The following is a 15363-nucleotide window of genomic DNA, read 5'->3' as shown; positions in this document are numbered from 1 at the left end:
TATACTTATTTTTATATATTTAATATATTTTTATTGAATTAAATTAAAACATGTGAATTTTAATATGTTAATAATATTAATAATAAAAATTTCTTATAGAATAAATAATCTATAATAAATGCTCATATTTTGATTTAATTAAAAACAAACATTTTAAGTATATAAGGTTAAGAATATAAGTTTTTATCTTTCATTAATTTTAAACTAAAAATATGAATTAAATTACTTCTCTAATTCTTTCAACAAATAAAAGAGTTAGTGAATTAATTAATGAAAAATAAAATATCTTTCTATCAATTATGTGGTTGGTCCATGCTATTCACGTCTCTATTATTATTACCTCTCCTCACTCCTTTCTATCTCTCATTAATTAAAGAATAAAGATAAACTTGTCGGTCTCAATTTTCTATCTATTTTAAATCTTAACTCATCTTTTTTTAATATTTAAAATTTTTTATACTATTCAAATAATAAAATTTTAAATGTATGAATTTTAAAGTTGTGAGATTTTAAATTTTAAATTTTAATTCAAATCCACCAATGTAAACAGATATTAACTCATACTCTATTCATTAAAAAATGTAAGACATTTTTATTTGAATCTCATTCCCAATAAAGTAGTTACTTATTTTTAAACTAACTTAATTTTTTTATATTTACCTCTATTAAACATCCTACAATAAATATAAAATCATTCATCAATAGGGATACTTTTAAAGAAAAATCAATAATTACATCTTAAAAGATTAAAAATATTTTATATTTTTAAATATCCAACTCCTTAAAAAATATTTTATATTTTATATTTTTTAATGGAGGGAATATAATTTAATAGTGTTTTAAAAATATTTGAAATTGTTGAGATACCGATGGACAAAAGATTAGGTGTAAGTTTTTGGAATCAATTTTAGTGATAATCATACATATAAATACTGAAATCTCATCGTCTTTGAATTGTTTAAATTTAATTTAAAAGGTTTAGATTTACAGTTTTTACTTTATTTTTCGAAATTATTTAATGAATATATAATTCAAAATAAAAAATCCCTTAACTGTTAATTCCTTTTAAAAAATAAGTTTTTTAAAAGTAAAAATTAAAAAATTGTAAGTTTATGGATATGAGATTTTAATATTCATATATATGATGAGCGGGAAATTAATTTAGTAAGTTGTTGACTCTTTCCTTAAATGACACGTTAATTGAGGACCGCAGCAATCTTCATGACTCTTCTACAAACCTCCACGAACTTTTGCGGCGACCGAAAAACGACAAAAAAGGAGACAAGACCGAAGGTCTGAGGGCAATCACGGAGGGAAAAAAAGAGTAAAAAAATAAAATAAAATAAATTAAATTATGCTTGGGGGTTGGCACATGGCATTGGTAAGCGTTCACATTTGGCGTTCACTCACTGATGAGTGCACTCATCAACCGAAGGATTGATCTGGTCCTTTAATTTCTCTCAAAATAATTTCTATTATTTATTATAAATTAATTTTTGAACATTATATTTATTAAAATAAAGTTATAAAATTTATAGTAAAATAATATTAAATTTATACTGTTCATAGTATGTTTAGATAGTGAATTTATAAAAATTATAAAAATTATAATATTAAATTAGATCATCCAAATTATATATGTACTATCCAAAAGATATTTGAATAGTTAATTTAAAAAATTAAAATAATTTTAATATTAAATTAGTCAGTACAAATTAAATAAAAAATTAATTTTGATAAAAATTAAATATGAATAGTTTAAATTTCATGGGAATGACTAATCTAATGCTTATCAACAGTAAATATTTAATATTAATTTTTTTGTAATTTTTATAAATTTGTATATCAATAAATACAATATTAAAAATATTTAAGAATTAATTTACAATAAATAATAAAAATTATCTTAAAATAATTTGAAGGGTTCATAATTCATAATTAACTCTTGACCTAATGAACACGCCGTTGTAAACAACCATTTGCTGGAATTGTCGTGTGGATGAAGTGGAGGAACTTGTGTGTCCTGTTTCAGAATGATTTCATTTGACCAAAGGTGTGGATGAAGGGGCAGAATTGTGTGGGTACTGTTTGAGAATGATTTCCTTTGACCAAAGGAACCTGCCCGATGGTGCATGTATACTCCGTCTCATATGCAATTTCCTTTTTAGCAGGGTGTTATGAGATCGGGATACCTTGTCTCGTATCCCGTTTTAAAAAAAAAAATGAGATTGAATTTTAGTATTCTGTTTCATTCTATTTTAAAAGTCATTTCATCCCATTAAAAATTAAGATGAAATTAGAATGAGATCAAAATGTCTTATTGTCTAGATAAATCGAACAATGTCAAATAAATATCTAAATAGTAACATTTATTAAAATTTAAATCATATAATTTATTAACTTTAAAATTAAAACAACACAAATACATAAATCACAACAATTTAAAGTCAATTATTGAATTACATTAATTATAATTACATATTATGATGGTGATTATAAGTAATTTTTAGGTTAAAAGAGTAACAATAATAGGCAAGCCAAGTACAATATCAAATCATTATTCTTCTACTTTAATTGAGATGTGCTAAATTAATTACTCTTTCAAAAATAAAACAAGAAATATGATATAAATAAAAGTTATTAAATAAAAAAATATAAGAATATATTGTATTAATATAATTAATATACTATAAAGAAAGATATCATCATGTTTACTCTATTCCATTAAAATTATCAATATAAAAAACTTTAGTTTTATATAAGAATTACAAGTCTTGAAATTATAATTAATATGAGTATAAATTATATTAATATACTTAATATATTTAATGTATATTTTTAAAATAAAAATAATATATATAATATTTTGGACGGGACGGGATGTTCTGATGATAATCTTGTGTCCCGTTTTGTTCCATACCGAACCTCTTTCTTATCCTATCGCACAAAATCTTGTACTAATTATTTTTGAGCCAGGATGAGACCCATCTCTATATGATTGGAATGATACTGAGCCAATTACGATAGGTACAAGCTGAACACCCATACTTTTTATTAAAATATAAAAATGATAATAAAATTTCATAAGAATCTAATTCCTTAAAATATTATTATTTTATTAAGTCGTTAAAGACTTTTGCATCAATAAATTTTAAATTAAGAAGATTATTTTACTTTTATTAGTAGGTGGTAATTTCTTGTTCAACTCTTGCTATTAACAAAACAAAAGTTATTATTCTTTAAATAAAAGTTGTAATTGAGCTTGTTATTTTGAGACAAAATTACACTTGACAAGTTATAGGGCTTGTTTGAAATTATTTTTGTTCTATTATTTTGAGAATTAGTATTTTGTAAAACATATTTTAAAAATAAAAAATAATAAAAATATGTATTTTTTTTATTTTTTTATTTTCTAGGACAATAGTTCTAGAACACCTAAAAGATGTTTTTATTTTTCTATTTTTTAGAATAATATTTTATTTTTTTGTTCTTCAAAACACTTTTTAAAAACACATTATCAAATATAATTTTTTATTTTTTATTTTGGAGAATAGAAAACTATTCCTAAAAGAGGTTACTAAATAGGCTTATAATTTCTTGTTCAATTCTTGCAATTCACAAAAAAATTGTTATTTGTTAAATAAAAGTTATAATTGAAACTTGTTATTTTTAATAAAAGTAAAATAATCTTTTGACTTTAAAAATTATGAAACAAAAGTCTTTAAGGACTTTAGTGAGCGACTCGATTGCATTTATATAATTCAAAAGAATTTTATTATTTTTTTCCTTCAAAAATTGATCATTGTTTTTATAAATCATTTTACATAACGATTCTTCATGGATATATAGGATAATATGTTACATATAAAATAATTTTTTTAAAAATAATAGATTTAGTGAGAGTGAATTGATAATTTTTTTAATTAAACAATACAAATAACAGAGGAGCTAAAGAAGGGAAGTATCAAGCCGGGCAAAAAGTGGATAAACATCAATAGTTGGATATTAAACACTTCTATTTTTTTTTCTCAAAATACTTTTTATTGAAGCCAGTCCTATTTAAAATACAATAAAACACTAAAGTCTCTTTGCTTACTAAAACGGAATACAATGAGATGGATTGAAAAAAATAAAAAATAAAATAAAATGATCAAATGAGAGAAGTAAGCACATTTACAAGGGAAAAAATAATTTAATTCATGAGGATTGAAAATCTTGATTCATAAATTTTTATAAGGTATAATAATTCTCACATTTATATTTATAATATATAATAATAACATTTATCATGCTTATTATAAAGAGAATGGTGATTTAATTTATTTCTATTTTAGTTTTTTAAATCAATTTCATTCTATTATATTTTAATAACCAAACAGTATTTAAGTACGTATTTAGTTGGATGCCCTCTCAACTCCCCCCCTCCAAATTGGAGGATTCCCCCTCTTCCTCTACTTCAATCAAACACAATATAAATATGAATACTTTTTTTAATGAGAATTCAAACTTTAATTCCAATCAAACATGATATAAATTAGACTTTCTCTTAGCAGAAATTCATACCTTCATTCAGCATGTTTTAAAGAACTAATCCTTCTTGTTAATCCTAATTCACATAAGTTAAACACATTTCCATTTTAATTCATGAGTACTTTTTATTTTTTCCAATTTAAAACTATTTCCCACATGTCATAATAAAAAAAATATGAAATTAATAAGAAAGCAATCACAAATTATTATATATCGTATCATCTATGCTCATTCATGAATGCTTCCACCCATACCATAAATTGTCTCATTTTGAAAGAGATCACAAGCATTCACCAAACCAGTCAAACCGGCCTCAATTGCAATTTGTAGACAAAATGTTCCAAATTAACGAGTTCCTCTAATTTGACGATCGATCACCACCACTTGTTTTCCAACATTGCGGCCATGGAAGAGGCCAATCAGGGCTGAAGGGGCTTTCTCGATGCCTTCAACAATGTCTTCCACATAAACAATCTTGCCCTCTTTGATCAATGGAATCACCATCTCCAAGAACTTTGGGTAAAGATGGTAATGATCATTCACCAGAAAACCCACCATCCGAATCCGTTTGATCACAAGATGCATCAGATTGTGTACACCGTCAGGCTCTTCAAGGTTGTACTGTGAAATCATTCCACACACTGCGATTCTGCCATGGATCTTCATGTTCAGCAACACTGCGTCCAGCATCTTCCCTCCAACGTTATCAAAGTATATATCAATACCCTCTGGGAAATACCTGAGAGATAGACACATGATAAAATGATGATTTATGGTAAAATCAACAAATGAAAGAAAAAAAATGTTAACATTTACAAAATTCCATGTGTTTATCTTTTAATGTTAGATGAATAGATTAAACATGGTATTGTTGAAAATTTTGTACATTTTATGTATTTAAAAATACGGAACAAGCTCTACCACGTGCATGGGTTAGGATTAAGGGTCTGTTTAGTTTGAACGAAGAAAGGAATAGGATTTTAATGTTACCTTATTTGATTCAAGAGAGGTGGAAAGGAAAAATAATAATATATAGGCAACTTTACTTTTATATTATTTAAATTGTTTTTTTAATAAAATATAGTTATAAATGTTTTTAACATGTAATTATAAATATATAGAGTAATTATCATTATTAAATATATTATTAAAAATCTATCATTGTTGAGCTTGGTTAAAAAGATGAAGAGTAACAATTAAAATAAGAAGTATATTAGTCATTATATAACAAAATTATACTGGTCTTCTCCCAATCCTTCCAATTTGGAGGAGGGGTTTAAAATCTCCCCCCCCCCTCAATTTTTGCAAACCAAATAAAGGAAGGGGAGCAAAATCCCTCCCTCCCCTCTCTTCTAACCAAACAGATCCTAATGATTATCCTACCTGGGTCTAACTTCACAATCTTCTGTTCAATCTCACCCTTTATTTTCTGTTTTACATTGTGACAGTGGGGGACAGGAAACAGGACAAAGAAAAACAGAGTAACTGGCAATTTTACGAAAAAGAGGTACAACTCAAGAAGAGGGAAGTTACAGAATTTCAAGCCATGGACGCCAACGACAGTAAGATTTGAACAGTACGTATTCAACTCAAACTCAAATGGATCCCAAGCCTTCACTTTCTGACTCTTGAGCAAGTCACAGCTTGTATGACGAGAAAATAGATAACCACTAACGGACTAACCTTTTCAAAGCAGCATCTAAGTTGGTTTCTTCCTTGTAGTTGAAAGCATCATCAAATCCAAACTTGCTCTTGAGCAAGTCAACCTGTTTGGCAAAATTGATCAAGGGATGGAACAATAACAAGTAACTTTAGAAAGGTAATACATATTAGTAATGCACATACTGAGTTCTACACAAATTGAGAATATATCAAGCAGTTAAAAAATTCATTAGTCTCACACATTTTACAAAAGTATATGGCTTTGTGATTTTGCAATCAGTGGCTAGACTACATTACAATTAACTACAAAGCTTTCAAGTTATCTTTACTTGCCTTTTCTTTGCTTCCTGCACTTCCAACAACATAGCAACCCATCAACTTAGCGAATTGCCCAACAAGCTGACCTACAGCTCCAGATGCAGCTGATACAAATACAGTCTCCCCTTTCTTTGGGGCACAAATCTCATAAAATCCAGCATAAGCAGTCATGCCAGGCATACCTGCATTTAATTCTTATGTTGGTACTCAGTGAAGCCACAAGAAACAAGCAAAATCTAAAACAAAGCTAAGAATTCTTTGCCCAGCAATAAATATACTCTTATTCTACTTCTACTTCCTCCATCAAAAATAGATTTAATATGGAACAGCAAAAGGGGTAAGTGGGGCGCATGTGTTAGAAATCAGCAGAGATTACTAGATATGCATGTCAACAAATAAAAAGATTATATGAATGCAGTTCAAGTCCCTGATTCTTTAAAACAACTTTAGATATCCCAGAGCACAATGGCAACAACACCTAAGTAATTGAATGTGCAGATTGACTTCCTTCACCCCACAGAGGCCCAAAAAAAAAAAAAAGATGATTAAAAGATACAATTTGTTATCGTTCATTTTTGGTCAGGCCAAAGCATTCAAGCAAAGTAACAGTCACAATGTCATGAAAGAAAATTGAACCATGCCTAGTAAAAATATTCCACCTTGTTTGACAGTGGTATTGAGCTAAATATAACTAACAGTCACCGTGGTTATTTACTTCTTTTGTGGTGCCTGGTCGAATTATTACTCATCTGGAAAACGTATTCCCTCTCCCTTCCAACATTACATCACATGGCACATCCAAATGGGGAAAACAGCTTACCGAGTATGCCAGTGTAATAGGAAAGAGGGAGATCTGTGTGTTGTATCTTAAACAGAGACTCTGGTGAACTGATCACACTATATTCTTCCCACCCCGTTATTCCCCAGACTAGATCACCTTCTCTGAAGTTTTGATGCCCAGAATCAATAACTCTTGAAACTCCAAATCCGCTTATTGGCTGTGAAGTTATAACATAAAATCATTATCATTAGTTACACTTAACAGGGTAGTCTATAAACTTTAACTATCCATTCTAAACATAAGTTTTCAAGCCATCAAATCTGACAATGACTTATACAAAATAGTTATCTACTATCTAATCATCCTGATTCAAGAAAGTCACAAACATGCATTGAACAGTACCGTATACGTTATATACAAAACAACATGCCAGATACCATAATTTTAAAATTTTCTGCTTAACACAAAAGCAATTTATTTTTAAACAAAAATCTGAGCATAAAATAAGATATTCATAACAAATTATTGATAAAAGCATTAAACAAGATATTAGAGTTTTGAAAGTAAATGAAGATCCTCATTTTTAATTTATTTACAGCACTAACTACTAAGGTTTCAATACATCTCAAAATGTACAAGACACTGGAGGGGGAAAAGGCCTACGGTAAAGTGATTACATTGCCATTATCGCATCATGTACATATCTGATACAATGCCAGTTCGTCTCCATTATTTATTTATTATTTTAAGAATCGGTGCTTCCTAGCGATTATCACTGAATTCCTAGGATAAATCAACAGTTAAAAATGATTAAAAAAAAAGTAGTTTAAAAAACTATGAGCTCCGTTCCATTATTGGCCACCTGAAGAGGAACTACTGTTCGATTGTTTTACGATCAACCATTTCAATTTCATACGAATGATCCAAAAAAATCCAAAGAGGAAAGAAGAGTGAAGTGGAGAGAGAGCCCACCGAACCAGGCTGGAAGGAATCAACGTAAGAGCGAATTAATGGCTTGGACATACGGCCACGCATGTAGGGGTCGCAAGAAAGGTAGAGATTCTTCACCAAGACGCCATTGGAACCTTCTGGAAGCTTCAATTTGATAGAGGAAGTGGTGAAGAGCATGTCGGACTCGCTGGGGAAGCCAGAGACGAAGTCCTTGAGTATCACCTGCTTGTTTTGGACGTTGTTCGCCATCGTGACCTTCTGAATCGCCCTCGCTGCAACGAGCTTCTAACAGAGAAACAGACTACTTTACTATCAAAGGTCACAGATTCTGGAGCTTTCCGTTATAATCTCTTCCCGTCGCGTGGCAAGCTAATAAATGAATGCATAACGCATGGACTTCGAAAATGACGTGGATAATAAAATGTTGGAAAAATTTATAAAATTTTGGCTTTATTCCTTATTTTTATAAAAAGTTAAAGGGAAGTAGTTAATCAAAGTATCCAATATTATAAAGTGAGAAATAAATAAAAATATCTATAACATAAAAAACATAATGTAAAAGTGAATAAATCGTTAACTTACTCTAATGCTATTTGTTTTCAGTGTTAAATGCTGACTATATTTTCTACGTGTCAATCTTTGCTAACGTAAACTAAAAAAAATAAAAATACTTATGAAGTTGTTGGTCAAAAGCATCCAGTACCTTTAAAGTGAGAAAAATAATAAAAATACTAATAACATTATCAAAGTTGGTGCAAAAGTGAGTAATCTATCAAATCTCTTAAATGTTGACCGTTTAGCTAATATTAAGTAGAAGTTGACTAATTTTTTGTTAATGTGGATAAAAAATATTTTCAAGTAAAATTTTATGAAGGTTGATCGATCATTATATGAGCACTATAATGTTAATTACTTTAATAAGTGTAATATAGACTAATCTATCAAAATACTTGTTACGTGGTTTCTTTTCATAGCTACGTATTCTAACCCCTTTTCCCTTTCCACTCATTTTTCTTATATACAAAACTTGAGATTCAACACAATAAAATAGATTATAGTTATGCACAATTGAAAATTGAGAATCAAAAGGATGTGGCTCATTATAAAGAACGCAAACACTTTATGAAGGATGTTGCCTCTGCTCATAATACCTTCGTGACTACGTACACCTCCTACGCGACCTATTTTAAGAATATTGGCACAACCTTAAGCCAAAAAATGATTAACTTCTGCTTATATGTCAACTAAATGATTAACATTTAAAGGATTTGATAAATTGATCACTTTTGCATTAATTTTGGTATGTTATGAGCCCTCTTTGTCTTTTTTCTCACTTTAATTATTGGATACTTCTAGCTGATAACTTTGTAGGTATTTTCTCTCTTTCAATCCACGTTAGCAAAGATTGATACATGGCAACCATAGTCAACATTTAACATTGGAAACTATTGATATTAGGACAAGTTAATGATCTGATCACTTTTACATTAACTTTAATAATGTAATGAGTGTTTTTGCCATTTTTTTCACTTTATACTATTGGATACTCTTGAAAAATCATTTAGTGAGTATTTTTGCAACTTAACCTTTTTATAAAATATATCTTCAGTCACCTAAGTCTAATATCATTTTAAATAATTTTTTTACTATTAATTATTATTTTAGAAACTAAACTTAAATGTGTCAATATTTGAAAATTTTATTGGATTTCCAAAGGTATTTCCATAGTTAACATCTATGAGACTAATCCTTTGAGAAATTTAAGGGCCATTTAAGAAATTGTTATCTCTCAAATAATGTTCTCCACACACATCTTCAATGATCAAACTTTAAAATGATGTTTTAAAGACTCAGAATGTTATTATTTATATCACACCCACACAGTGAGAATATTTTATTAATATTTAAAAGTTTTTTTATGAAATTTTTTTCATGAAACTAATGGTGTTATATTGAAAAGATTGAAAGACACATTATAAAAGTAAATTATTAGAATAAAATCTTGCATAAAGCTAAAAGATTAAGGATAAATTGGTTCCATCGGCTAAAATAATTTTATATCCAAAAAACATAGACTGAATTTTTTAAAATTTAGGAGTGTAACTAGTTCATATTGATATATAAGGAATTATTATTGATATATGAGGGATTTATCCTTATTATATGACAGTTTATTATTAAAAATTTATAAAAAATTTATCATTGATACAGACAAATATAATAAACTAACCATAGTACAAAATATAATAAATCTTAAGTTGTTTGTTTGGTTTGATTTTATAACATGACTATATCTGCAAAAGTTCTAAAGATTAAAAGTATACTTTCATTAGCCTAAAATTTAATATTATTTTAATTCAAAATTTATTTTTAAAATAAATAAAATAGTCTTATATTATTACTTTGAGTCTTGACCTAAAAAAATTTTAAGTTGCACACAATGTGATCAAATGCTTATGCATAACACTCATAATTTTTTATAGATAATTATTCAGTGCATATTAACTAAAATAAGAATAAAATTGAAAAAGAAAATTCTAAAAAGCTGAAAGTGCAAAATATCTTATATTTTAGAAAAATAATAACTTGTAATAATGTCTTGCATTATAAAGGAGGGAGTACCTATTTTAAGTGGCACTTTGAAATTATCTCCTTTTCCTTGACTCTTCATTTTCTTTTCATTTTTCGTCTCAACAATTATCCATTGAATTAAATTTGAATTGATAAGGTATCTGATTCACTTGGCAAATACCTTGGAACATAAATGGATGTTAGGAGTGATAAGCGTATCCTTTATGGATAGATTTTGGAATCTATGGATTGAAGAATCACTTCATGGAAAGCCAAATTGCTCTCTCAAGCCTATAGGCTCACTTTAATTTTGTTCTATTTGCTTCTAATTTTTATCTACCCCTCTTGCATTAGGTTGCCAAAAAAAAAAAAAACTTTGTTGCACAATTGATGCTAAACTTACAGATTTCTTTTGGGGTTTTGGCATTGACAGGGAAAAAAAAAAATACATCTTACAAAAAAGAATTTGCTTTTACTCCATTAGATCGAGGAGGTCTTGGCATTAATCAACTTCTGAGATTAAAGCAAAGTTGGCAGATAATATCCACTGATACAAGTTCTTTGTTGGCCAACACTTTGACGCTCAGGTGCTTTGACTCATCAAGCAAATGCTATCTCAAAAAGCCACACAATGCATCTTGGTTTTGGAAAGGAATTGTAGAATCCAAAGACATCATTCTCAACCAGCTGTCTTGGCAAGTTGGTTCTGGTTCCAGCATACCTCTTCACCATAAATTTTGGTGGAAGGCTATTAATGGGGCTGTAGCACAGCATCCCTAAATCAAATGAGTTTCAGACTTTGTGACTCATTCCTCATTTGCCGGGTCATCTAGATGTTGGAATGAAAAGCTTCTTTTTCATATTTATAGCATCAATGATGCTCAAGCTATTCAAAAGATTCCTTTTCCATTATTCCATGATATTGATAAACTAATTTGGAAAGGCAATTCATATGGTTCTTATCTTGTTAAAAGTGGTTTTCTTCAAAGGTTAAGGCCATAGTCAACTGAAGCAGATAATTCTTTTTGGAAGATTCATTTGCCTCAAAAATAACTCTTGTTTATTTGGAAATTGATTCACTCAGCCCTTTCTCTAGGCGATGTCCACCAACATCATCACCTAAAGGTGCAATCTCAATGCTCTTTTGGTTTTATGGACTCTGAATCTATATCTCATCTTTTTGATGGATGCAGTTATGTGAAATCTATTTGATATAAAGCCTTGTCTATTCAATCTTCTTTCTTTCTTTGAAGAAGTAGGTTTGTCTATAGGTGGATCGTCTCCACTCTTTTGCAGCTGCATAATGATGATTTAAACCTTCAACTAGGAGGTATAATTATTTTACTTAATCTAATGTGGGGGAAAAGAAATCTAGCTTTTCTGAGGGCATCATATCACCTCCTGTGGAGTTGATAAAAGAGTTTCATCAGACCTATTTTTATTTGTTAAATGTTCGTCAGTGGTCCCATCAAGATAAACCACAACATCCTCCTTCTCACTAAATGATGGTGCTGGAATAACCTTTGGTTTGGAATGTTAGAATGAGGAGATATAAATCTAATGGAATTGCTCTTTGATTAGTTTTGTTTTATTGCAATTTTGAACTTTTGCACAGCATCAAGTGGAAACTTTCGTTCCCCACACATTCCCAATGCTTCAACTTGCTTTGTATTCGGGCTATTTTAACATAGATCAAGGGTTATCTTCATGACACTCCCTCTGTGCATAGTAGCATCTTCATCCATTTATTTTCATCAGAACGTTATATGCTCCAACTTCTAGTGCATGGCATCAACAAGCTCGTCCATTCATTAGGCACAATTAAGTTTAATATTTCTCACGATCTTCCTCTTTTCCTGCCTCATTGTTCTTTATACTTTTTAAGGAAAACATAATCTTTAATTCTTATAGTTTCATTGGCTTTTGTTTTTAATCCCTATAATTTTTTTTCTAATATTTTCAGTCCTTATAAGAACTAAAAATACTAAAAAAAGTTAAAACTATTAAGATTTCAAAAACAAAGGTCACCTAATCTTTCTGAAACTAAGAACTGAAAATACTAAAAAAAAAAAAAACTATAGAGACTAGAAACAAAACCTAATAAAACTATATGAATTAATGATTATGTTTCCCAACTTTTTAACTACTCATGTATTGTAAAATATTGTTTCTTACTGTTATTATTGATCTTTTTATAAAAAAAAAGTTGAATTGATAAGGTTTAATATTTTATAAATTGTGGCCAGAAAAAATACATTATAAAAATATATTTATAATACTATCGAAAATGGATAAACATCTCTGAGCAGTAAAGTTCCTTCAATACCTTGATGTATTGATATAGGTCAAAATCATACTCAAGTTGTTGGCCATAGGTAGGAAACTTAAGCTTGATTAGTGTCAAAGGATACTATTTTTAAGAACTATTTCGGCACATTGATATGATAGACCGGCAACTTTTTAAGATTAAACAAGCTTGTCCTACTAACAAGCAAGGCTCAACTTTTTAAGATTAAACAAGCTTGTCCTACTAACAAGCAAGGCTCAAATTAATCCACTATAAAGCACTGGTTACAAAGGAATAAACTTGCATTAAGTACTTCCCTAAGTAATTATTTATTTTTCACAGAAATAATTTGATACAAAGAACCCAATGTCTCTTTAACTCACATGTAAGGGGGGGAATCAATTATTTTCAACTACAATTGAAATGCATAAATTTATCTCATACATACGAATCCACTTCTTTTTCAAACCTATTTTATTAATCTATTTCATTTCTTAATATATATATATATATATATACCAAGAGCTCTCTTCTCTTAAACAATGTGGGACTTGTCATTTTGACACATCACTTTAAATTTTACGACACAAGTATTTGTTAATGACGCACTATATTGGTTGTTTTTGTAAAAATTGTAGTGGTCTGCATCGTGATTTTTTATAACCTTTGATTTTGTTGGAGAATAATTTAGGAGCTACTTAGTTTGTGAAAAAGAAGGTAATAGGAAACAAAAATGGAATGATAAAGAATGGGGAAAAAATGAAATGATGATAACTAGCAATTTATTTGGAAGGATATACGTGGTGTATGTTAAGTCTTCCATTAGCAAAAAATTTATTTATTAAAGATTTATTTGACAAAAATCAGCTATTATAATAAAAATTGTACTTGAATACATATTTTCAAAAAAATTTAATAAAAAATATTTAGATTATATATATTGAAAAGTGCTTTTAAATATAGTATTATCATTTTACAAAATATGGCGTTAGAAAAAGCTATTATATTTTCTATTAAAATGTCAAAATTGTTCCAAATAAGTAGTAAGGGCAGAAATCATTCATGACTTGTGTCTGTGTGTGTGAGATTTCGTGATGTTTTCTTTTTCCAATTTCTAGAAGCAATATGGTCTCTTCTCATTTATACATTACTATTTTTTTATTTTACGCATATTATTTAAAGAATATTTTATTGTTTCTAAATCTCTTAAATATTATGTTGTATACTCATTCTTATTTTATTCTCTTTTTGTTTCTATTTTTTCTTTATGGAGATATTTCAAATAAAGAATAAATTATTTTGATTTCTTCTTAATTTTATTAAAAAATTATGGTTTCACTTTGGTTTTAGCAGAAGGTGCCTTATATTTTATAATAATAACACAAATATTTAAAAATAAAATTTTCTATATAATGTTAATGTTTCACAGAAGCCATAAGTTATGTTTTTTCATCGAATATAACGGTTATATTCATAAATACACGTGTAATATAAAAAAAAATCGCAAATTCAGGCATTTAAAAGGGTAACCCACTCGGGTAAAAAAAAAAAAGAACAAAGAAAAAAGAAAAGAAAAGAAAGGGCAACCCACAATGTAAGCAGGACTTTTCATGCATTGGAATGTTACTCCGAAAATAATAAACATTAAAAAGAGGTTAATACCCACTAATTAACCCGTTCGCAATCATGGTGCGTTTAAATTAATGAGAATTTGGATTTGTTAAATCTAAATTCATTTTAAATTTCTTTTATACCTTAATCATTTGAAATTCTCATTATTTGAAACACATGAGTCTTTTTATGTTTTTTACCATTCATACTTCTATGATTGACTATCCTATTTTTTTTTGTCATCACTTGTTGATTTAAAACAATAAATAAACTTATTATTTTTAATTTTTTATTTTCATTTTAAATTTCAACTAATCTCTTTTCTTCATTTAAAATTTTTTAAATAACTCAAATAAATAATCTTAAATAGTGAAATTTAAAATGAAAGATTTCAAATCTAAAATCCAAATATAAATCCAAATATCAATCCATTCATCCAAACATTAACTCACATAATTTTAAATTTGAGATTCCATTAAATTGTTATGACTTCTTATTGCTATTAATTACCATCTTTATTTCAGATAAAAGTAAAGATATTCATATTTCACAAACAAGTTCCAACATATATAATTTAAACCAACCAATAAAATCACAAAATGTCATTTTCATGAAGGATGATCAATCTTATAAATTGAGGTCTGGCCTGGCT

At 28.2% G+C, this 15363-nt stretch overlaps 1 protein-coding gene across 1 annotated transcript; it reads right to left on the bottom strand.

Annotated features, from left to right (window-relative positions):
* Positions 1 to 4708: 4708 nt before the first annotated feature.
* LOC129318505 (2-alkenal reductase (NADP(+)-dependent)-like) lies at positions 4709 to 8577 on the bottom strand. The gene is made up of 5 exons (XM_054963323.1): positions 8264 to 8577; positions 7331 to 7508; positions 6526 to 6692; positions 6214 to 6296; positions 4709 to 5269 (listed from the first exon to the last, which is right to left on the bottom strand). Exons 1-5 carry the CDS (start codon positions 8489 to 8491, stop codon positions 4876 to 4878), a joined length of 1050 nt encoding a protein of 349 aa, XP_054819298.1. The 5' UTR covers positions 8492 to 8577; the 3' UTR covers positions 4709 to 4875.
* Positions 8578 to 15363: the final 6786 nt, after the last annotated feature.

This window comes from Prosopis cineraria, unplaced genomic scaffold, assembly GCF_029017545.1.
Source record: "Prosopis cineraria cultivar Desert tree isolate PC_DT_omini unplaced genomic scaffold, ASM2901754v1 PC8, whole genome shotgun sequence".
NCBI classification, from domain to species: Eukaryota; Viridiplantae; Streptophyta; class Magnoliopsida; order Fabales; family Fabaceae; genus Prosopis; species Prosopis cineraria.
This window is presented reverse-complemented; position numbering and strand designations above follow the sequence as displayed.